The following is a 24,890-nucleotide window of genomic DNA, read 5'->3' as shown; positions in this document are numbered from 1 at the left end:
TTGTTTGTGAAAGCACAACCTGCAGAATTGCTTTCGATCAAGACTGTATATAAATATGTGCGACACGTTTCCACATCCTCCTGTTGTACAAAAGCAAAGATAAAACATCCAGATATGGTTGCGGACATCTTGGCATTTTGACGTTATTTGGATGAGAGTCTGCACAGTAGTAATTATGATGTCGTGGCATTGAGGTCCCGCCAAAACACATGCTCGACCAATTTTTAAAGCCATCTGTGGCCCTTGGATTTAATAATATTGGCATCTATAACATCAAATAAGCACTTGTGGTAGCTATGGTTCAGGCCTGCACAATGTTAAAGAGTCCAAACTTGCTACAGAGCTGCTTCGGCTCACTCAGACATATTCCTCCAGATATTTTACTTGGGGGCTTGCAGGAAAAGTTCCAGAAAATGTTATAAAAACAACTGACTCTGACATTTGTGTTCTCACATACGGCCCCTCTGGAAAGTTCAGTGCATGTCTGTTTGGAGTCTTAAGGTGCCCCTCCATGCAACCAGTAATATAATGCTCATGAGCTCCTTTTATTCCTTTAGGCTGCTATCTGTTACTCCAGACTTGTTTTATTTACCTCACTGAGTATCTCCATTATGCCTCTGGAGTCCTCTTAGCTGGATGCCCACAGAACCAAATTGTCTCCATTTAGAGACGGATGGTCCAACGTGGACTGATGAATATTTAAAGTCTTTGACATGCCTTTTTAACTCTTTTCAGCTTTATGCAAATCAGCCTCGTAAATCCACTGAGATCGTTTTTTTTTGTATGGTATGGTTGTTTTCTCTTGTGACTAATAAACTGAAAATGTTTGAGTTTTTTTTTTTTTTCTCATAAATATAACCCACACCTACACTCTTGTTTCATCGATTGGACTCCATGTTTACCAGCTCTTGACTCCAGTTAGCTGTTGTTGATGTCATTAGATTCAGGGTCCACATACCGTTGGACTTGCAGTACTCTGTGGCTACACCTGATTAAATTGGCCTTTGCAACATGTCATGTCTGAGGAGAATTTCTCGTGGAAACGCTAAAGTACCAGACATGTCACACACAAGCTCGACACTATTCTCAGCAGGTGCTTGTTTTTGTTGTCGCACACCAGGGCGTGTAGTTGTTGCTGGATTTTATTTGTGTCTGTGCAAGTAAGCTTGTCTTGAGTTAATTATTCAAATAAGTGTTAAGATAAACAGTAAGCAGCCATTTCACAGAGTCCCTGTTATCTGCAGCAAGCAGTGGTTTTCTCTGTGTGTCTAACCCGTCTTGTGACCATGAGCCAACCCTCAGCTAAACAAAGTCAGCACTGTTGCTGTGTGTTCTTTAGCTCTCTCTCTCTCTCTCTCTCTCTCTCTCTCTCTCTCTCTCTCTCTCTCTCTCTCTCGCTCTCTCTCGCTGCACTGGAAGGCATAATAGGAAGCATATTTATTGTGGCATTTAAACAGGTACTCAGATAATGCCAAAGCTGTTGTATAGTGAACTCTCAGTGAAAAAATTCTGAACCTGACCCGGGGCTCGACAGCGCAAGATCTCAGTTGCATTTGCGACTTAAAATAGATGTGTGCAAAATGCAACATGTACTTAGGAGCTTGTGTGCGAATAACATGTATTAAAAATTTAAGAAGCTACTTTTTTTTCCCAGGTATTTTTGAGCATTTTGCCTTTTGGACAATAAATGTGAAATGGGGAAAGGGAGCAGGCGAGACCCACAGCAAAGCTCCGGGTCGGAGCCGAACCTGTGGCTGCTGCAGGAGTGCTTAAGCCTCCGTATGTGGTGCGCCGCTACCTCACCTGGTAGCACGGCTGACTAAATACTGAGGCACCACATCTTTTTCTTTTCAACAGAAAAGTTGATAACACAGTGTTGATGATGACACAGTCACTGCAATGTACCATTATCCGTTGAACCAACAATCATTTGATTTCACGTGGACTCTGGCTGAGCTCAAAACAAACCAGATGACCTTCTTCGGTCTGAGCAGACTTTTTGGTGTTAAGAAACAAGAATGACTTTTTTATAGAGCTGTTCGTACCGTTTATACAGAATATTCTCTACAATGCAGCGTTCTGCTGCATAATCCACTGAAAATGAGTGTGACCGTGAAATATTGTTTCGGCACAGTGGTGTTTGACTGATTTCAGACCCGAGGTTGGAAAGATTCACAAGTTCAACGAGTTCCAATGAAAATGTCTCTGGTTAAAATAACAAATATTGCCGGCGGTACTTCACATCAGCTCTCACTAAATGAACTTGGCTGTTGTCAGTACTTGTCAAAGATAGTTTGTGAGAGAAGAGCTGTCACTCTGTAACACTGGTGGACAACCATCAGTGTTTCTGCAGTTCCAACAGAGTGAGACACCTTTTTTCAAGTCAGTCGTGTAACATCACTGTCAGAGGTCGTATTCTCCCGACTGAACTTTCATTCATATTTTATGAGCAATTTCACTTAACTTCTATCTAACGGACGTAGATCTTAAATATTAGTAGATGCCTAATATTAAAGAATTGATTAATTAATACTCGATCAGGATATCGTGGTAAAATAATTTGAAACAGAAGTTAGATTTTGGTTTACTCTTTCAAATCAAGTGTGCATGCGTGCGTGCGTGCGTGCGTGCGCTGCGTGCGTGCGTGTGTGTGTGTGTGTGTTTTAAGTGGCAGCTGTGAGCTGAATGCTACTGTTAAAGACTGGGCTCCTCTGTCTATTCACACAGCTGAGCTCAGTGCATCATGCACTACAATGCGGTAGTATGCATGTGTGTGAGTGTGTTTGGTTATTTAACATCCTCCTTGGTCTTCACAATCCCATCCTCTTGTTTGTAATCCCCCTGTTAATCCTTCAGAGTAGAGATGTGCTTTTGACTTGACCCTCCGTGTGGGTTTTTGCTCAGGGAGCAACAAAAAGAAGCAGCCCTGGAACTGGTTGAGATTTATTGTTCTACTCAAGGACTCATCAGCAGAGCTGATGGAGGGGATGTTGAAAGGGCTTGAACTGAGGCCTTGTGGTTGAAGTGCAGTGCCTCTTATTACCTCACTACCTGCGTCCTCACACCTGCTACACATTTGACATGGGTCAATGTTCAGATACATGGTTAGGTAACTTTTCTTTCCTTTAGATTTATCTAGCTAAGTTTTAAATCAATCTTTAATGAGTGCAGAGGCTGATTGTCTGCCGGTTCTTCATTGTCAGGTAGTGCTCATCAAACTGAATCTCAATTTCACCAATAGAGAATAATGGTGAATGCAGCAGCAGAACTCAAAATCAAGGTTTATGTAAATCATGCTGCTGAACTATTCTTACCTCTGACTGTGAGTGCTTGTTTGAGATCATTACATCAGTGTCATGCTGAGCTGTATGAGAGCAGGAATTTCTGCTTTTTTAGGCACCACAGCATATATATTACCTTCAAATTGCTCAGCTAGTTTTAGAATTACGCAACTATTCAGGCAATACAAATCTTGAGCAGTGGGATTACGTAGTAAACGTAGCATTTGTTGAGAAAGTGCTGCCGGAGTCGGCTGCTGCTTGACATGACCCCTCCTCTCTGTGTTGAGGGAGACTGACAGTCAGGGGGTTTTCGGTCAAATTCATCGCTGGGAACTGGACTGACCACATTTAGTATGTTGAGGAGTTACCAGAGTTAGAGCTGCAGATGATGCCGTGCTGGTTTGTTGGAGGATGACCAGCAGGCTTTGTGCAGCCAGTACAAGTCATTCTCCTTCTCTTTGTACCACTGTGTGGCCAAGAAACTTTATCTTTGGTTTTCTTTTTAACTTTGCATGTCTCTAGTCTAGTTGTGATGCAGAAAACCAACATGGTAACTGTTTTGGTGAATCATCTGGGACCCCTATGAGGGCTTTCTGTGGGCAAACCCGTAGTTGGGATAGCCAATAGAAAATCCTCAGGGACTTGTGTGGATTAGCCCTTTGGGGCTTATGGTTGAATGTACTAAAGGCCATCAAGATATCAAGGACAGACCATAATACAAAGTTGGATTACTTGCACAAGCCGATAGAGAGGGACTCTCTCACTCCCTTTTAAAACTGTCTCACTCTCGTGTCGTAGTGTGTCAGACCCACCCTTGTTCTGGGCCACCTTAAGCTTGGTTGAGTTCACTTTGTTGCACTGCCATGTTTCTACAGTTGCCCAGAACAGGAACAACAAACACTGACTCTCGAGACGACCTTTGGTGCAGGGATGGGCAATATTTATGATACAAATTAGCATTTTATGTATTTGATAGGTTTGATTATAATGTATGCCTATTTTTTGGATCAAAATACGTATTTAGCATTTGGTAATTTAAAAATACTGTGAAATACTTCCTGTGACACGTCTATGTGTTGATGTTATAAAAATGAAAATCGATGCATACAGCCTCTGATATATATATTACAAATACATTTGCAATGTGATTTCATGCTCCTTGACTTCAGTTTCAGTAGTTTAAAAAGCACAGTAAGTAAGTGAGTAAAACGAAGCCTTAGCTCATCCAAGGCAGGTGGTATTAAATATAACTGATAATCTCCTCATGCCTTTCCCACATTCCCATGACCCTGTCTTTGCCACTGACCATTTACTGTAATCCATTCTTGACCTTGGGACTGACCTATTTTTTTAACAATGATTTTTGATGATTTTCCCCCCCCTATTTTGGGGAGATGTTTAGCCCCTTAAAAAACCATTAGGTCCCATAAATAACACAGATGCATGCGGTAGGAGGCTGCAGCGGCCGGCTATTCAACAACCATTATTCAAGCTACAGTGACAAGTGTAGGTGGAGCCTGTAGCCCCCTCCCCCTCCACACACGCATACAAGCACACACACACACACGCACAGTAGAGTCTGCTGTCTCCTCATGTGCACCGCTGCCTTTTCCCCATCCGTACACTTGCCACACTTCTAAGGGGGCTCACTGTCTGTTCTCCTGAATATATATTTGCTCAAGCTCCCTCACACACCCCTCCTCCTGCGTCTGCATCCGATCTCACACACACACTTTTTATCTTACACACATGCAGGCCTCCTCTTTGCACACATTTACACGTGTTCAAAATTCTCTTTTTGTCTCCTACATGCACACACCCTCCCATTCTCTCTTTCCTCCCTCCCTCTCCCACTCTTCTCCCTCTCCTTCTGTCCCTCTCTGCTACACACACTCACACACCCCTCCTCCCTGTGTCAGTGCAAAGTAGAGCGAGAGCAAGGAGCGACTCGTTCATTTTTTTTCCCATCGTCTCCTGCCTTGCTCCGTCCTCCGTACAGAGGGAAAGGGAGGGTATATCTTTTTTTTTTGTTACCTCCATCCTCACCGAGTACGTCTGAACGTTCGAGGGGGGATAAAGAGTGACACAGAAGGGAACAGCCAGGGAGATAAAGAGTGGGGAAAGACGGGAAGAAGCAGGACCCTCGTTCCATCTATCTGTCTCAGAACAAGGGAGAAAGAGAGAAAGGAGGGATAACTGCAGGGAGAGGGGAACAGGAGGAGAGGGAAGGAGGCGCCATGGGTCAACTGTGCTGCTTCCCTTTCTCCCAAGCCGAGGAGAAAATCAGTAAGTGTCTCCTGGCTCCATGCGTGGGTGTGTGTTGTGGCAGAGACTGTGTGCCTGTAGTGTTTGAATATCATATACTCTGTGTGAGTGTGTGTGTGTCTGTGCACACGGTTACATCCATTGTGTTTAACCTAGAGATGGACAAGGAGTACATGTGTGTGTGTGTAAGAGAGCGTGACCGTGCAATTCCCATTGTGTGCAGTCTGGTATTATGTGTTTGTGGAGTAATGGTCTGGAGATTTAAAAGCTTCTGCAACAAGATTATACAGTTAAGCTACACTGATAAGTAAGTACAACGTGCAAACATCAACTGAGAGCAACAAAGTTAGAGTATGTTCTTACACTTTGCACTGATCAGATTTGGTTTATTCCTGCAGAGAATAGAAACTTAAAGGTGCTGTGTGGAGTTTTCTTGGGTGTTATTATTCAGAGTTAATCACTAAAACACACTGGGCAGCCTGGAGGTCTAAAAACCCTGATGGATCCTCATGAGACATTTGCAAAGCCAATCATTTTAGATTTTCTTAACCAATGTATGCTAGCTTGCAGTTTTCTTCTTCTGCCGTTATTTGATACATCGCTGTGCCTCTGTGTGCATTACTGCCACCAACTGTCGCGGGTCGGCACCATGTCCCGTGTGCGCGATACAAAGTCGCTTGTGAATATAATCACTTTTGCAGAACCACTAGTGGCCGAAAAAAACAGATGGTAACTAAATCACGCATCAGTGGACACAGGGGACACAGTGGACATGGCAAATTGGTTTCAAGGGACGTTGAAAAGCAGCTTTCTATCCTGTGTTGTGCATTTCCTTAGTCTGACTGTGTATGATAGTAGTAGTAGTTTCTACATTTTATTTGTCACCATCATTAGCATACTTCTGTTCATCTTTTGGAAAACATTTCTTCTGTCTTCATGAGTTCTTGCTTTACTGCTTCAACTCAAAGGCCTGAAAGCTGAAAAAGTGACAAAGCAAAAAAATGTCTTCAATTTACACATTCTCCTTCATTGAAAAGTCTTTGCTGAGAAAGCTTAACTCCTATACTCAACATATTTTCTGAAATGTCGGTGTGTGAAATAAAATCCCAACATTTCCCTGAACGTCTGTCTGTCGCCTCCCGATAGGGCAGGTTACAGATGATCTCAGGTGAAAGGTCAACATGTGGCATAAACAGACTGGTAACAGGCAGCTATTTATAACTAAATGATTTCGCATACAAACAAAATGACTACATCTTTAAATAGGGATTGAGTAAAGGAGCTTTGGATATTGAGAGCGTTAATTTGGATTAGTTACTTGCTTGTTCCAGTTTTCATTATAGTGCAAGAAATTGATTATTTGGAAACGTATTTAAAAAATAATTCTGTCAGCAAACCTTAAACAGCACTTTTGTAGTTTTTTAGCTAAAAACTAGAGTGTACCTTGCCTCTCGCCCAGCTGTGATTGGCTCCAGCTCCCCATGCAAACCTCATGGTATAGATAACGGATGGATGATGTGGATAGTGGAAATTACAGTTTTATATTGCTGCTAACATGTTGGTTGGATTAATGATTAAATAAATTGCGGTACAAAGTCATAAACTGTGTGTGTGAACTTTGTATAAGATCTTGATCCTGCTGATGATCCTGTCATAAACGCAGACTTTGACACTGTGACTGAAATGGCAATTTTCAAAATAGATAGTGTGTGTGTGTGTGTATGCATACATGTGTGCCATTTTACAGCACAGATAAAGAATATTGGGGCGTCATCTACACATTTTACTGCATGCTCTCTGTTCCAGCTTCTCTTTCTCTTCCTCTCCTGTGTTTCCCCCCCGTGTCCCTCTCTCTCTCTCTCTCTCTCTCTCTCTCTCTCTCTCTCTCTCTCTCTCTCTCCACGCTTGCAGCTGCTTTGCTATAAACAGTCGAGGCCACTGTGCCCTACTTCTGAGCAGAGAGAGAGGGATGCTGGGAGAAGGGGAAAGAGTGATGCGGGGAATGAAGACTAATGAGGGGAAAAGCACGGAATGGACTTAAAGAGAAATCGTGATATTGAGACAAAGGCAGAGGGGGTGTGTGCACTCTAGGTCAGATGCTACCCCTGTGATGTGGTGACAGTCGCCCTCGTGAGCACAGCAAGACACGTGCGTGTACTGTGTGTGTGTGTGCGTGTGCGTGTGCGTGTGCGTGTGAGCTTGCAGTGTGCTTACGTGTGAATCAACCGTCACTAATACGACAAGGCGTCACACAGTGTTGTAAAAATACCATCATTTCATCATATTAACACCAAATCTTTTAAATAATAAGCCCATTCATTATTTTCTGACAGTCAGAGTTACTTTTGACCTTTGACCATCAAAATCTGATTAGTTCATCTCTGACTTCAAATGGACATTTGTGCCAGATTTAAAGGAACTACCGGATATTAGTCAACATAAGATTGATATGTTATAATCAAGTTACGTTAACTTTATTGCCACTATGAGAAAAGTTGTCAAGTCAACCAGAATGTGTTAAAGAGAAAATAAATGAATTCAGTAATAATTAGCTATTGGAAATATCTAGATATTTCGCAATTTAGATGACAGCGTTGTTTGACCAAAAAATAAACTGACCCGAAAGGAAGTAACACCTATTTCCATAATTGATTATTTTGTGTTGATTGTTGTTCCAGGTAATATTACATCTATAAAATGCCAGAATCATTGTCAGTAAAGTTGATTAAAAGTTCTGAGGACAAGATTACATCTTCAGTTGTGTTATTTTGTCCGACCAAGAGCTGAAAAGCCCACAAACATTCAATTATTGTTAAATAAAGAGCCAGTTAAAGCAACATTTCTCAATACTTGAGGCTTTACGAGGGAACATTTGCTGTTATGCTTGATCAATCAGCTGGAATGATCGATCCACTCAAAAACTTTCTCCTGATTGATTTTCTGTCGGCCAAGTCAAGCAGTTAAATAGGAAACCATAGCGTACTTTCTAAATGGCCACATGGGGGTGTGATCTGCATCGAATCAGTCCTCCCTATAGGCATTGGTCCAAGTTTCCACCAGATTCCATTGAAGTGATTAAATGTTTTTTTAAGATTTCCTGGCAACCGTCAGACAAAGTGACAAACAGGACTCAACATATGATAGTTATTCTGTTCCAGCAAGAAGCTGCATTAGAAAGTAGAGTCTCTAAATGGTACAGTAATAAGTATTTGTCTTTTTACTCCCTCACTGCTGCTCTTTGCAAGGTGATGCTTGTTTTTGCCGCCTCTCTTTTCTTGTTAAACGCTCCTCATATTAACTTAGTGAGCTGGAGGGGACTGAATAAATTAGACATTATCAGTATTTTTTATTAAGTTTGCCACATGGGATCTTTTTAAGCACAAACTGCACCACTGACCTCATAGCTTTGGTTTGGTTTGTACTTCACAGCCAGACCTCAATGGCACCCGGAGCGTGTAGACCTCCACCAAGGCCTAACAGACCCCTTAGGAAAACACATTTAAATTCACTAGATCTGGATTTTAATTGCATTTGCACAAAATTGCACACACTTATAAATATAAGTATCCTAAACGTGCAGACACTGAAACTGGATGAAAATGTGTGTGTATCTTTCTTGAACAAAATGTATTCCATTAACTTTGATAACCTCTGAGATACAGTAATTTACCATTGTGATATATACCTGTAGACATATTGCGGAAAGTCAGACAAATACATAAAATGGCTCAAATGTCAAACTTCCTTCAGGTTTTTACTTCTGTTTTCACACTTCTTCTAATACAGCATGAGTGGGGAAATGAAAATTATGTTGAACAAGAATGGCACGACCTCTGCGAAGGCCCAAATTCAATCAAGCTGCACCAAGTTGTACACGCTCATAGATATCAGTGCCTGATTTTTTTTTTTAAATCAAGAACCATGAATAATTCTCTGAGAAATCAATGTAACTATTTCAAAATTCCTTATCTTGCAATTTGAAAAAAAAGTGAAAACAACTCCTGGCTCCGCACCAAATTTAATGTTTTCTTTTCTCACCCATTCACCCAATCTAATTCGTAGCAATGCTGCTCACTGACATACAAACACAGATCAAAATGTAACCTCCTGGGTGGAGGTAATAAAGGCAGCATTCCTCCTCACAGAGGGACACAGATTGGCTGGAATAATGAAGGGTGACTAAGCCTCTGGTTGGCCACTGCATGATATAGTCACCTGCATCCTTTCTGCTCTTGATAGCTGTCAAGGTTTGCAAACACAAAATGGTTAAAAATTCAGCCCATGCAGTTGTCGTCATGAGCCTCTCACAAAGAGGAAAGGGAATGCTGCTGAAGACAGCAGAGACCACATGTGAGGAAGAGGGGGGAGCAAGATGAGAGGAGAACCGGGCGGGGGATTAGAAGGCGCAGGGAGAGAGAGAGAGAGAGGGGAAGGGATGCATGCAGCACTGCTTGATTCATCCTTTTTATTTGGTTTCCCATTCATTACTCTCTGCCAAGTTTTCTTCTTTCCTTCCAGTGCCTCTCCGTGTTAACTCTTTCTCGCTCCGCTACCGTGCACCTTCTTTGCATCAGTATGAGCCTGACAGCCAACGACAGCTCGGTGAGCCGGGTCAGCGAGCAGAAAAAAGCCATCCCTGAAAATAGTGACTGACTGCTTTTTGTGCCAACTCGGGTTGTGACACAGCGGAGGGGAGGGCACAGCTGGGTTTGAATTTCGACGCACACATGCACTGACGCTTCGCCAGAGGGAATAAGGGACTGAGCCTTTTGTTCTGTGAAAGCAAATGGAAACAGATCAGTGTCTGCTTTTTGAAGGTGCAATCAATAAGAGATGTTAACATCCTCATTGCTCTGTCTCCCCGCTGTCTGATTGTGTCCGGGTCTCACTGGATCACAGCCAGTCTGTTTAAGCAGAAACAGGCGAAATCTGTCGCTGCTCTGTTTATGACAATATTAAGCACATAATAAAAGCTGCAGTCGGCAACATTTATGGATTTAAGTCATAGAAATCCATCACGTTGGTGTCACAGCCAATGTGCTGACGCGGGGGGTGATGCCAAGAGGCAGAGGCATATGATTCCATGTGACGTTTTCATCTGAAGCGATTAAGATACTGCTATGATTTATAAACCACCCACCCACCCCCCGTCCCGGCAGAAACCACACTACATCACATTCGATCATGATGGGGCCGTGCTGAGCCGATAGAGCCAAGTCACGGTGTTATGATGTCGTGAGTTGGGCGAACAGAGCAGGTTGTGACACCAGGCTGCAGAACTGAAAGGTGTCGTATCAAAGCAAAGTACCTTCATGCTAGAAAGGCTGGGCTGTTTGTTTGATCTACGGTCAAGCAGCGTTGACAGGGGGCCACACGCACGTCCGGCTGTACGGCTTTAATGTCGGCGTCCCCTTTCACACCTGTGGACCAAATCTAAAGAGATGCTGTGCCACTGTTTGCTATGTAAAGCAATCATTTTTAGCCATTCTAGCCACTTGGCTGTCTGGATGTCAATGTCATTCAGTCCAGACTGAACCAGAATGACAATTAGTAGAATGTATACCTTCACCAAAGTCCCCTTAAAATTCAATCAAGCTGCACCAAATTGCACACAATCTGGACTAATGCTGCTTCTCTATGCCTGAAATGTTCTGCTTTTTGTCATCATGTTCAATTTAGGGAGAGAAAATGAACTCTTTCCATCAGCAGTTTTCATTATTGTCAAATTAGTTTACCCTGATGTTGTCGTCATTCTGTGGAGTCACAGCGTCAGGGTCACATCGCCACCGTTCGCTATTTCACATCCAGCCTCCGTCCGTCCTCACTGTTTCGTTTTGAAAAGGTGTGAAAATAGCGCTGTGATGGCGTTCCCCGTCTCATTGGAGGGAATTTATCAGCCATGAAATTGTCAATCAGTGCACTGGAAGAGAGGATGAGACTCACACACTTCTGGGCACCAACATGCTGGGTTTCATTGCTGTGGCACATGTGAGAGCTTGTCAGAGATGTAATTATTCTTCATTTATTGCTGAATTAACTGGATTGCAGGCAAATTAGGCCACACTTTAGGAAATGTTGAGTATCGGAGATGACAGAGCTGCAGGATTTTAATCCTAGAATCTACGTTGAGTGTTTATCTTTGCTTAAAATGTTACATTAAATACAGTTCAATGCAGTGTTTAAGTGAATTTATGGCATAAGTGCTTCACTCAAAGGCCGTTTGATGAGGACATAAGGCACTTTAGTGTCTCTCAGCCGGTCTTCAAGAGTAAACAGCTTTGGTTTATTGATTTGTTTTCTACTTCCAGCCGAATGTTTAATTTACTGGAATAATCTTCATTGAGTTCACTTTTCAGCACAAAACCCTAATGTTCTGCATTTATTCATGGGGTGCATATATGTTAGCATTGTTTATGTGGTGTTGAACATTAATAATCCATAAACAGGTCTATCAATAAGTCAAATACAGGAGTATTTATTGTGCTGTATAGTGTTATTATAAAGTTGTTGAAGTGCGCTGCAGTCAGTATCTCATGTCTGAGAGAGTCTCTGGTATTTCCTGAGGAAACCACTCCACCATCAGAGTTTTACCCCCACCTACCCCGCAGCTCCACAGCCTCGAACTTACCCCCACTGTCCTCGTCCACTTCTCCTTTTTCAAGGCCTGTCCTTCCCCAGTTCCCACTCCTCCTCCTCCTCCTCTCCTGTCCTCGAGTGCACCCGCTCCTTTCTTTTTTCGCCCCTTCTTTTTGTTTTCGTTCCTCATTCGCATTACCATTAAGGAGGTTCTTGCGAAGCACAAACATCCTCACCCTCTTCTTCTTCACATCACGTACTGTAGTCCTCCTCCTCTTTGTCCTCCTCTTTCCCTCCTCCTCCTCATCTGCCCATTGCTCTCTCTTCATTTATCCTCTTCCTCTCACCAGATATGCTGCAGTGAAGGCCTCTCGGAGAGCTTTCAGGGAATCATTTGATTTGGAGCAAGACAAAATTAGTCATAGCAGCAGATTATTAGGCTGGATTTAAACATAATCAGTTCGGCTGCTCTATCCAGTGAATTTGATTCAGGCCTTTTAATGGGATTATTTTGAGTCCCTTTGATACAGCATGAAGATGTGAAGCGCTTGTGAATGGGTCAAATCACCGGAGAAGCTGCCATCAGCATGGAACAGAAAGTCCTCCCTCCATCACAGAAAGTGCGATGTATATCAGAAGTGCCTCTGAGTTATTTGGAGGAAGGAGTTGTGACAGAACAAGATGAATCGGTGCGCAGGGAAGTTTGAAGTTATGGTGTTAAGAGGTTCTCACGCAGCACAAAAGTAATCACAGCAGAGCGGCGCCCAGGAGAACAGAGGGGAAACAACAGAAAACACAGGGCACAGCGGTGATGCTGGGAATGAAATGAAAGCAAAGCCGACACGCGGTAGCTGTCACTTGACGTTGTGCAGACTCGCAGCTCGGTAACAGCGTAAAGTCATCATCCAAAACACAGCATATGTTCACCGACAGCCTTTTAACGTTTCTGAATGACTACAAACCAGCAAGAAGAGACGTGTGAAACAGGAACAAAGCCGCTGTTGCACTTTGAGCTAAACGCTTTTGTCTCACAGCAGCGTAACTTTGAGATATAGTGAACTATGGGAAATTATTGATAAATGTAACTCTTTAGAATTAGGGCTTTGACTTACGATTATTAACTTCTTTCAAAGTCTGAGTCTATTTTTAAAATTAGGCCACAGCCATGCTTTGAGTTATGTTAACGTCAACATCCTGGTCACACTGACAGCGCTAATGTGCTGACTTTAATGTTTACCATCTTTGTTTAGCAGATAGCATGCCAACATTTGCTAATCATCAACCAAAGCACAGGACAAAGTAAAATGTTCAGCGATAGATAAAAAGCTAAAGTAAAAAATGTTCATGCTATTTTAATAATAGATCACTTTGGTAACTCTCAACTGGTCTCTTGTTCCAGCTTCAGTTTCACATATGGGAGTTTGCTGCTTTTTTCAGTTTTCATTAATAATGTAATGTCTTCAGTTCTTGGATTGGATTACACCCCCTCGATTTCTAGTAAACTGAGGACCAAGCAATCTGATAAATCTAGAAAGTAATTGCACGGAACAATCCTAAACCTCTTTACAGAAATGAAATTCAGAGAGTGTCCGCACAATATGAAGAAAGCCTCAAACAGAAATCTCCAGTGTTCAGGAGAGTGGTGGCACAGCATGCAGTAGGCAGGACCTAAAGTATTCATTCCACTGTGGAGATCATGCGTTTTTCTTAGTTATCACCAAATGCTCTCCAATCTCCTTGTCTTTCTAACTTAACATCTTCTGTGACATCCTCCACATGTATGGCACCTCTTTTTAATGCTAAAATATTTGTATTCTTTTTATATTTTTTTCAGATTTGCATCTGTCCCATGTTAGAAACTTCATCAAAGCACCCAACTGCTAGCAGTGAATCTCCTGGATAATCTCCTTGTGTTTTCTCACATAGGATCACATAGGCTTAAGACATTTGCATTCTGTCATAAAGCCCCTCAGGATAGTTCCATGAGATTATCTGGAGTTCAGTGCATGTCTGAAAGCAGTAGAAATGTAAAAGAAAAAAGGCGGTTTGATAAGAAAAACTCCTGGTTCCTCCTCTACATCCACACCTAAATTGGTTTAGCATGGCCACAAATGTAAGAAAGTCATGTCAACACAACCTGGCCGGCATTTACGGTCCGACAGACAACAGCGTTTCCTGAACTAATCGCATTTCATTACAGGTTTAACCAGAATCACCCGGGCAAGATAACAATTTCCACGTTAAGCTGTCCTCATTACCACTACTTACCAGTTAGAGAGAATAATTGGCTTGGTTGACTGCAAATGGGCTAAGAGGTTTAATCTGGCTGTTTCTGAATTATCATCACACTGAAAGAGGCAGAGACTGGGGAACGAATGAAGGAACTCTGCATCTTCAAAACTCTTTTTGTCAAAGGTTTCATTGTTGTTGTTTTTTTTGTGCTACAGCTCTTAGAGGCAAACTAAACACGTCAGTCCACAGACAGACTTCAAAAACCATGTTTGGTAACTGGTCCAAAGACGTGACATTCGATAAATCAGGGTAAACATGAGCTACAAAGAGAAAAAAGAGAAAAGGATGAAAAAAGGTGAAAGAAGAGGACACTCGGAGAGCAGAGAGAGCGAAACCTGCCAAAAATCAGAAGGAATTCGGCTCAGCCTCCTGTGTTGGTAAAAGTTGAAGTGGTTCTCGTCCTGTCACCATGACAACCCCTGCTGGCAAAAAAAATAAAATAAAAAAAAAGGTAGAAAGAGATAGATGGAAAGTAGAGAAAATATTTAGATAAAGAGAGTGAGAGAGGTTTGGAAAAGTAAAGAGTAGAAGAGAGTTGTAGAGACGGAAGTAGTATGAAAGAGGAACAGAGGAGAGCGAAATGAGTGTGAGGATATTAGCTTTGAAAAGTGTGTGTGTGTGTGTGTGTGTGTGTGTGTGTGTGTGTGTGTGTGTGTGTGTGTGTGTGTGTGTGTGTGTGTGTGTGTGTGTGTGTGTGTGTGTGTGTGTGTGTGTGTGTGTGTGTGTGTGTTATAGTTACAGTTACAGAGGGCAGCTTTACTGCCATCATAAAGGCATCAAACAGGCAGATGAAAAGGCTTTTCTCACAGTCAGAAACACACAAGGTTATATAGCCAGCAGAAGTCTGTTTATGTTGGCCTGGAATTACATGTTAATAATTTTCTAGGCAGGAACTGATCTGATGAAGAGAGGAGATGAAATGAGGGATTTGTTTTAGTCCACATATGCCATTAATCTTCCCATTTTAAAATCAACTGACAGCTTACCCTCTGCTGCCTCATCTGAAAAACACACACTGGTTGGGTTTTTTTCCCTTAGGTTTCTTACCCTCCTTGAAATAATAGGTTCTTGTACCCTATTTTTCCCCCCCACGGGGTCTTGCAGCTCCTGGCAGCATGAGAGTCAGTGAGTTCAGACAATATTTCTTCGGAATATTTGCGGATCCATTTAAGCCGTCACGTAGCCCGGGGGTCGAAACCAATCTTTTAAAATCAAAATGCAAAGAAGTATCTCCCTTGTGTTAGCAAGACAAAGAGGCTTTCATGGACTTTACTGCTTCATTAGTGTGTGAAACCACGAGACACTAAAGTAAGGAGATGTGTGTGTGTGTGTGTGTGTGTGTGTGTGTGTGTGTGTGTGTGTGTGTGTGTGTGTGTGTGTGTGTGTGTGTGTGTGTGTGTGTGTGTGTGTGTGTGTGTGTCTATTTTAAATATTTGTGTTTGTCTTGCAGATTTGGTTCAGAGTCCGCTCCATGCCAAACGCTCAAGTATGTATGAGAGTCAGGGAGGTTCATTTGACACCTAATCTACATCTGATTATGGGCTGAAATTGCTCTCAATAATGTGAGACCCCGCCTTGACCGATCAGGTTCAGGATGAGTCATGATGTGATTGAGTTCAGGGAACTTCCGCAACTACCTCTAATCATATTGACAACACAACAGAGTGTAATCTCCTTTTTAATGATCTCTTGGAGCATGTATAATTATAGAAGAATCATTGTCAGTTTTTTTACTCATATAAAGTACACGTTTAATCCGTGAATCCATGAATTGTTAATCAACACTCGGAGAAAAGCAAAAATTGAATCACTAAAATAGCATCTGCTTTTATTTTCTTTCTGCCGATATCATGTATGTGATCGTTTCATGTACCTCAGTTCAAATTCAGTTAAATTAATCTATCTAGTAATTCCATAATTTGTCTGTCTGTCTGTCTGTGGCTCGAGAACCATTCATTTGATCAGATTCACACTTTGCATGTGTATTGTTTGGGGTCCAAATAAATGCAGTGTTGGATTTGGACCTAAGATACATTCAATATTAACAATGTAAGTGACATTGTCGATCAGGACAACAGCTCGTCCACGACAATGTGCGTGTTCACGACAACGGCAACAAAAACTGACTCTCCAGTTCGTGGTCCTGCGTACCGAGTCGAGCTTCACTAAACTGTGAATAAGCAAGTGACTGGTTCTGCCGACTGAGTCCAGCAGCAGGTCTTTTCTCACCGTGGATATTTTATTGGCATAATTCTTGTTTTGTTTAATCATATTTTATTCATGCTTTTAATTTCTGTGTCCGTTTCCATCGGTGTCTTATGTTTATCTTTACACCTTCCACATATACTGTATGTGTGGTTACAACGTCTACGGTAGCTCGTGCCTCGTGCAGCACATTGTGCTTCCACCTGGAATGAAATGTGCTTTACAAATTAAGCTTTGCTTGCTTGACCAATATCTGCTTCTGTCCGGTTAAAGGCATAAGAGCAGGAAGTGATTAATAAGAGTGGCCATTAGCCGCACTGCCTGGATGCATGGCGCCCTTGTGTTAGCAACCAGCCCCCCCGCTGCTGTCGACTCCTTGAGCAAGGCACACCATAGGGGGCTTTTTCAGGAGCTGATTATTTACTGTGAAATACAAGGAGTTTATTACAAACATTAAGTATCTCCTTTATACATTTTATGGTGAACTAATCAGCTTGGGACCACAGCCCTAAAAGTTTTACTTGCTTTTATTTGCCTTTTAGTATGTGCACACCAAAGTTATATTACAGATGCTGTGATAACTTCCTCCACCACACAGTCTTTATTTGAGCTGCTGTTGCACTCAGGCGTTTTGCTGTACAGTTGATTCTTAATATGAAATCTAGTCTGCACATACATCCCTGCAGGTGTGGAAAAAATGCCTCTGCAAGTATTGAAGTGAGTTAATGTGAGGATTATGTTTGCATAAAAGATGACCACCGGCTGATTACTGTTTGGGAACAGTCATCAGTTAAGAGCTGGTATGAAGGTTAGTGCCTGCAGACGAGACAGCGTTTTTTTTAAGACCGGTGCACAAACAATGCAAAGCCTGTATAATGGTCTGCTCACTTGACTTAAATCATGTGACCAAACATCTGATCATTACCGCCGGGTACTCAGAAATGGCCAGCATGTGAGGAGCCCCACATATGAGTGTCTGCACTTTACTGAGAAACGCAGATTGAGAATAAATTCGGTCTGAACCTGAAGTGGTGAGGGTACAATCATTTATCAGAAAGCAGTCAGACGTGTGATTCTCTTAAACTGACACAGGCCACAGCTAATGGAATAGCACAGCGGGGCTTCACAGGCAGAGCAACTCAATAAACCAACTACAACAGAACATTATTTTAGGTACAAAATCAATTTAGCCAAAAATAAGATGATGTGAGCACATGCTGAACATAACTGAATGAGTGTTCAAATGTGCCCTGGTCTGGTGAGGGCTGATTCCTGTTTGTCAAGCTGTGGTTGCAGGCGGAATATTTGGCATAAACAACACAAATCCATTGATGAATAATGCATCACAGCACACAACAAGCTGGCAGCGGTGGGGAAATGTTGCAGTGACACGCATACGACAGTGATTTTGATTAATAATGATGATAATGATGAAAGCCAGTGGTCTGCTCAGCAGGTGTCAGCCCAGCAGAACAGCCCCAGGAGGAAGACAGGGGTAGGTTGGTGAGAAAAGAGCAAGATGTCTTGGACTGAGACACCTGCAGAACAGTTTTATTTCATCCTATTAAATTCAGAGAGAGAGCATACCTCTAGACAACTAGACAAATTTACCACCATATTGTGAAAAATAACCTGTGAATGGGTTCATCCGAGGCTCATGTCCCACAGCTCCACAAAGTTTCATGTAAATCAGTTGAGTTGCTGTTGGGTAATCCTTCTTACAGAGGCAAACAAACGGCAAAGAAAATATAATCTCCTTGACTGACGTAAATACAAATGCATACAGTGAAGAATTAACCTAAGCTTTAGTTTTTTTAACTTAATAACCATGGGGATTCTAATTACCTTCGACAAGGAGGTTTTCACCCCTGTTTGTTTGTTTGTTTGTTGGTTGGTTGGTTGGTTGGTTTGTTGGTTTGTTTGTGTGTTTGTCAGCAGGATTACACAAAAACTACTCAACAACTGGTGGAAAGACGGGATAGGGGGCTTACAAATTTTGGCATGGATCCAGACAAACAGGATTTTTTTTTTCTCCACACTGTTTCTTACATTTTTATTGATTTCCTTGGGAATAACTCATGGATCTTGAAAAAATTAGGGGACGGATATCTATCTGTATTGATTGAATTTAATGGACCCGTTGGGCCAGGGACAGTTGTATGTGCTCTACATTCTAGTTTAAGAGTTAGTTTGCCAAAATGCCATCAATACTTGTGTCCTAAAGTTGTTAAAGTTTTCTGTTCTGCAAAGTTGCTGTTTATACTCGGTGTTACTCACCAAATCACATGGTGTGTGTTGCTACAGGAATGTCTGTCCTTTTCCCGTGTGCTTGTGCAAGTCAAACTTAGACCCAGCTCTGACACATCGCTGCGGAGTGCTACGTGGGGGTTATGCAAAAAAGGAATATAAAAATAAAGGGCAAACATTTGCAGTCACACTAGGTTGGTAGAGGAATTACAAGAGAACGGAAAATAAATCTACATATTCACATATGGATGAGATTCTGACCGTCGTCTCAAGTCGCTCCTAAAGCGACTGTTTCTGTGATGAATATATAATGAGCACCGCAATGTTTTCAAATACAAACAAACCATTGGGCCCAGTGGGACAGTGTGGTATAGAAGATTAGCTGTGGGGATTTTATGTTTGCATTAGAATTCAAACGTTGAGATGGTTACTGTGTGTTTTCACTGTGTGTGTGTGTGTGTGTGTGTGTGTATGTGTATGTGTACTGTATATGTATGTGTTTGTCAGACTGGATGCTTCACTGAGTTTCTATTACTCTCTGAATGGCTTGGTGCGGGCTGTCCATTTTACAGCTTGCCTGCCCGCCCGTCTTCTTACATGAATTATTGACTTTCTGCCTGTCTTACCTTTTTTTATTTTCTTTATCCATCTGGCTCTATGTCTGTCCGATTTTTGTCCCCCATCTTGTCCATAGCACAAGCAGAATCAGCAGCGTGCTAAAGAGCTTTACCTGTTGATGAATTATCCTCTCAAATGCCTCAGGAGGTAGATTAAATATCAACATGCATGGATGGAAGAGTTGATAGATCACGGTTTGCAGCCGTCCATCAAAAATGCCACTTATCCTTGAAGGTCGATTGGGAGCTCGAGCTAATCCCGGCAGACACTGGCCGGGAGGCGGGGACAGGACCCTGGGCAGGTCGCCATAGAGACAAATAACCATCTATGCTCCATTCACACCTACAGGCTTTGTAGAGGCTTCTTTTAACCTGCGCTGCAAGTCTGTGGCCGGTGGGAGTAAAGTAGAGTATAAACACATGCAGACAACCTGAGAACATGCAAACTCCACTCAGAAAAACACAGCATGTGCTCACCACTGCGCCACTATGCCGCTTGGTCCCCTGCCTGCCTGCGGTTTACCTCGTCTGTTATTATCCACACCCAAAAGTTTTTATATTGTTGTCATATCCAATATACTTTGGCTGGCTTCACCCCACGATGAGTGATTGTATAGTCATTTACTATTGTCAGCTTAATACTCTCTTCTTTCATTTTGAGCACAGTGGAATGGGAATGAAATTGTCCCTGTTATATGAAAAGACACACACAACGCCACAGGAAGCAGATTAGAGCTGGGAATCAAATCTAGTGTAGAGTTCATACCATTAAATGTCACTGTAGCTCAGAATCTGAATATGTCATTTCTGTCACATACAGTAGAGTAGACTACCAGCGAGTGGCACGACCATCATTAGATAATCCACAGTTAGATGATAGCTTTTCAAAATGAAAATGTATATTGTTGTATTTTAAGTACAACTTTAAAAGATCAACAATCAAAATAGCTTTTTTAGTAAGTGTTAGGGGCATCTACAGGATATATGACAGTTTTTTTTGTTTTTTTAAACCATATGTAACTTGCTGAAATATAATTTCTTTTTAATTTAATATTGAGGTAGAATGTTAGTGTATTATTCCAAGGGCATTCTACTTTTTTGACTTTAGAGCTGTGCTTATCGATATAGACCATAAACAACTCTCCAAATAAAAACATTGCTCTATGTCTGATGTGTTTGTTATATTGTTTTTAATAGGATAGTAGTCAATGTTGAGTTTAAACGTTTCACTGGCTCCAAGCTGTGGAAAATAATGAGGATGCAGGTTTAAGGATTGTGTGCATTGTGTTTGTGAGAAAGCAAGATCTAATAGAAAGTGACTAATCTCCCACAATAAGGTTGTTTTATGTAAGTGACTGAATGAAAAAACTGGATATTATATGTGTTTTTGTCGTGCTTGTTCTACCCAGGTGGGCGTCGCCGGTCTGAGCCTGACGAGGCAGAGCTTCTGAGGGTCAGCAGGAAGTTGGTCGAGGACGCCGTCAATCGCGCCTTGCAACAATACAAACAGGAAACACTTCAAAATGGGGGCGGGCCTAATGCCACGGCCACGCAGGTCCCTGGGAACACTGAGGAAGCTGCTACAAAGACGGACACTACATCCAACTCCACCGCAGACAACAGGAAGTGACATCATCGGGGCCGAGGTACACAGACTGAAAAACCAGCCGCCCACAAAACATTAGCCGGGCCTGGCTAATGAGGAGAAGCGTCAGTAAGCCCTTGGGCGAAACGCCTGAACCAGCCAACCAGTCAGCCCAGTTTGCTGACTAACCAAACCAGCTAGACAACCACGATGGCTAGCCAGTCATGCTAGCTACCTGCCCACCTGATCTAGCTCGACACAGTGCTAGTTAAATAGATAATGTAGCTTAAGATCAGTGCTACTAGGTGACCATCACAACAGGTCAGCTAGCTAAGCCTGGTAATGAACTCACTATCTCTGGTGTCCTACTATCTATTTATGTGTTTAGACCAAACATGGGGCAAATTTTGCAATGTGATTACATACAAAATCAATGAAAGGAAGCAAGTGCCAACAAATTTGCACCACACGACACAAATAGACGAGAATATGAGTCATGCAAGTTCAAAATGTTTGATTTTGAATCAGAAATAGAGCACAAACTAACTATCGCCCTCAATGGCCACCTGCTGGTTAGTTAGTTATACAGTTACTCATTAGTTACAGTTACAGTTACAGTTACAACATTCCAGTGGCCATAATCGGACACTAGGCTAAACTTTGCTCCACGTTTGGTCTGATCACTCCGTAACGGTGAGGATGCTCACTCATCTATGGGTCTGCGTTTGCACGTCAACACAAATGTGAAGCACTCCTCCTCTAGAGAGACACACGTTGGGTTTACGGTGACCTCTCGCTCACAAACTGCCCTTTTAGAAGAAGATGAATCGCACCTGCACTTAGAAAAAAAAGAAAAACACTCAGTATCCGTTACTCCCCTCCGACGACAACCCTCCTTTCTCCTTCACTGGATCGCTTCAGGTGGAGAAAAGGATTTTACTTTTCTTTTGAGCATAATTTCTTTTAAAAAATCAGCGATTGTGACTGGTTGGATCTTTCCAGCATTAAGTGTGAGATGTATGTTGGACCGTGCGAGTTCTTTTTGTTGTGTTCTGCAGCGAGCCTCGGTTCAAAGCACTTTCTCTGTATCCACTTCAGGAACGGATCTCCTTTAAACTTCCAGCATCTTATTTTACGTTTCACTTCAGAAGTGTATCTGCAAACCGAAGTGCAGTTCTGTCTTCACTCTAAGTTGTTTATGGAAAGTGGCCCCAGCTCAGCTGTTAGTATTACACACGACTGCTGTCCTGCCGAGGCGACACTAAGACAATCATTTGGTTGAGATAAATTCCGCTGGAAAGTTGCATTCGTTTTTTCAAAACAGAAACTAAAGTGATAGCGACTCATTAACGGTCCGTTTACAGTCCGCACAAACAGAATAAATCTGGTATCTCTCAATCACAATAATCTCCTCTAATGATGCTACCTTTTCAAATCATGTCCGGTCCAGTGGGAGAAACTAAATCGGGGATTTGCTTAAAAAATAATATACCACTACGTAAAGACACACTACAAGCTGCCAAGAATGCATTTGTACTCATTACATTAATGACCTCTATGTAACAGGCTGTCATTATTCCTATTAGACACAGGCATTCATTTCATAGCACCACTTCTTTTCTCATTATCATATATAAATGTTAATTATTTTTTCTTCTGTCGAATGAATCTGACGAAAGAGGGTACAGATGATTTGTTTTCAGTTTAGTCTTTTAAATCCATCTATAAATTGTTTGTGATAACCTCTGCACCACAGACGGACACCGGGCTCTCTGAGTCTCGGTGTATTTGCGCTGATCTGAGGAGCTTTTATCCTCGATTGCAGCCAAACAGTTTTAGGCGGTGGTTACCTCCGACAATCGCTGCTGTCAGCTGGAAACCCTCCGGCTCTTAATTCCAGTGTCTTCCATCCGTACATATACGCATATATTTGCCTTTCGTGTAATGCGGTCCACCCCACAGCTCATGAAATCCATTAAGAAACTCTCAAAGGAGATGGTTTTCCACTGACAGCAAGATGGTGCTGATGCAGACACGCAAACGGCGATAAAAGGTGGTTTACTAAGACGTTAAATGTTATTTTATCCTTTTTTAAATGTTTTATTTATTTTCTTTGCTGTTAGAAGAATGATTCTCAAGTGAGTAAATGAAAAGATATTTTATTTTTAGCTGATTCAAAAAAATTGGCGCTCAGTTTGCATTTGAAGGTTTAAAAGAAGAAAAAAAAAAGCACAACATTTATACTGATTTTCTGTTTTCGTTATTCATTGTCTCGTTTCCAGAGAGGGGGCGAATATAGAGATGCTGTTCAAAGTGGCCTTTAGTCACTGAAACTAATCAATGTGAATTTTTGTTTGACTGTAAGTGCTTAAGGTGATAACGCGTAGGTAACATTTTATCCAACACAATGATGATAAATGTTTACCGGCGGCTAAAGAGTCAGATGCTTGAGTTAAATGTAAAAAAAATGAAAAAAACATCAGCCGAAAGACAGAATTCATGTTGTTTCTATTGTCGGATTTATCAATTTGTGTGTGTGCAGACACAGGGACACACAGACAGAGAGACTCAGCGTTTCAGCCGTCTGAGGTTTAGTTCCCTCCAGTGCAAACAGGTGTTCTCTCATCCCTGAAATCCACTTCAATCCTCTCAACACTGAACCATCGATGACAAAGGTGAATTCTGTCTTAAGGTGGACTTTGATCGTTCTCGTTTTGATCTTATTATTGTCACCAGATCCTTAATCTCCTTAAAAATCCCCTTTAATACACAACTTGTCCTGTTGGTCTGTGTGATTATTCTGTTCATCTGTCTTTCAGCACATTTGTGTGTAAGTCTGTGTGTGTGTGTGGCTGTGAGTTGTTTGATCAGTGGTTCCCCACCTTGTCACTATCAGTCATGACAACTCTGAGCCGTTTTTGTGAACGCCTCTACAAATTTGTCTTCTCTGTTTGTCTTCCCCTTTCCTCCACGTGTACGTCTGAGTGCGTGGGCGTGTTGTTTGTACCGTGTGGTATATCGTGTTCTGCCACATTGAACAATAAAACAGGATATGAGATTCAAAACCAATATCCTTGTCTCTGTCTGTTGCTTTCAGCCCCGATGTGGACATTCACAGTGGTTACAGATTGTATATGTACAGTATGTGTGTAGTATATCCACAGTATGTTTACATCGACACACAAATCAAGGCTGCTATATATTAAAAGGACCGTGTTGCCTCCACACGCCTCCTAACACAGCACTGTAGACTGTGTGACTCATACTGTAAAGTGGCCATGTCTTCTTCTTTTTCCACGGATTCAAAAGCTCAAACGCAAATAGACATTTTCCAGGAAGCGCTTGTTTCCTGAATGTCATATCCATTTTGAGGCTACAGCAGTACATTGAATGGACGAGGCAGTATTTGACAAAATAAATGATTTTCCTCGACTGTATGAACGTTTTTATACCTGCACCACTTATTTGATGCGATAAAAACGGGGGGGGGGGAAATGACTCGTGATTGGTTAAGAGCATGTTTCGGAGGGACTTTGATATCGTGGCTTCACTAGTGCCCAGGCTCCAAATTATGACCAAACAATGCAAGATGGCGGCACCCAGTATAATGAGCCATTTGTCAAACAGTAATGACCTGCATCGTCCTTCTGCTTGACATTTGGGAGGTAAACAGAGGAAGTGAAGACCGCAGCCTCTTACCTGTTGCGCTGATAAGTAAACAAACAGCGGTGGAGCGCACAGTCTTTATATCTGTTTTTTTCCCTTTGTTTCTTATACCAAGATTATTTAATGAAAAGGAAGCGCGTCACTGGGAGCTCTGTG

General features: G+C 42.0%; 1 protein-coding gene across 2 annotated transcripts in view; it reads left to right on the top strand.

The window, feature by feature from the left end:
* Positions 1-24,137, top strand: part of LOC118099213 (A-kinase anchor protein 7-like) — a 39,848-nt gene extending 15,711 nt beyond the window's left edge. Inside the window, exons 10-11 of one of the 2 annotated variants that reach the window (XM_035143604.2) lie at positions 15,865-15,900; positions 20,893-24,137. In XM_035143604.2, the coding sequence (XP_034999495.1) occupies positions 15,865-15,900; positions 20,893-21,113 (257 nt within the window). In that variant the 3' untranslated portion in view covers positions 21,114-24,137. The remainder of the gene's footprint in view (positions 1-15,864; positions 15,901-20,892) is intronic. The other variant, XM_035143605.2, reaches the window with a different exon arrangement.
* Positions 24,138-24,890: the final 753 nt, after the last annotated feature.

This window comes from Hippoglossus stenolepis, chromosome 20 (assembly GCF_022539355.2).
Source record: "Hippoglossus stenolepis isolate QCI-W04-F060 chromosome 20, HSTE1.2, whole genome shotgun sequence".
Classification (NCBI taxonomy): Eukaryota; Metazoa; Chordata; class Actinopteri; order Pleuronectiformes; family Pleuronectidae; genus Hippoglossus; species Hippoglossus stenolepis.
The sequence above is the reverse complement of the archived record's forward strand: the minus strand, read 5'-3'. Positions and strand labels throughout refer to the sequence as shown.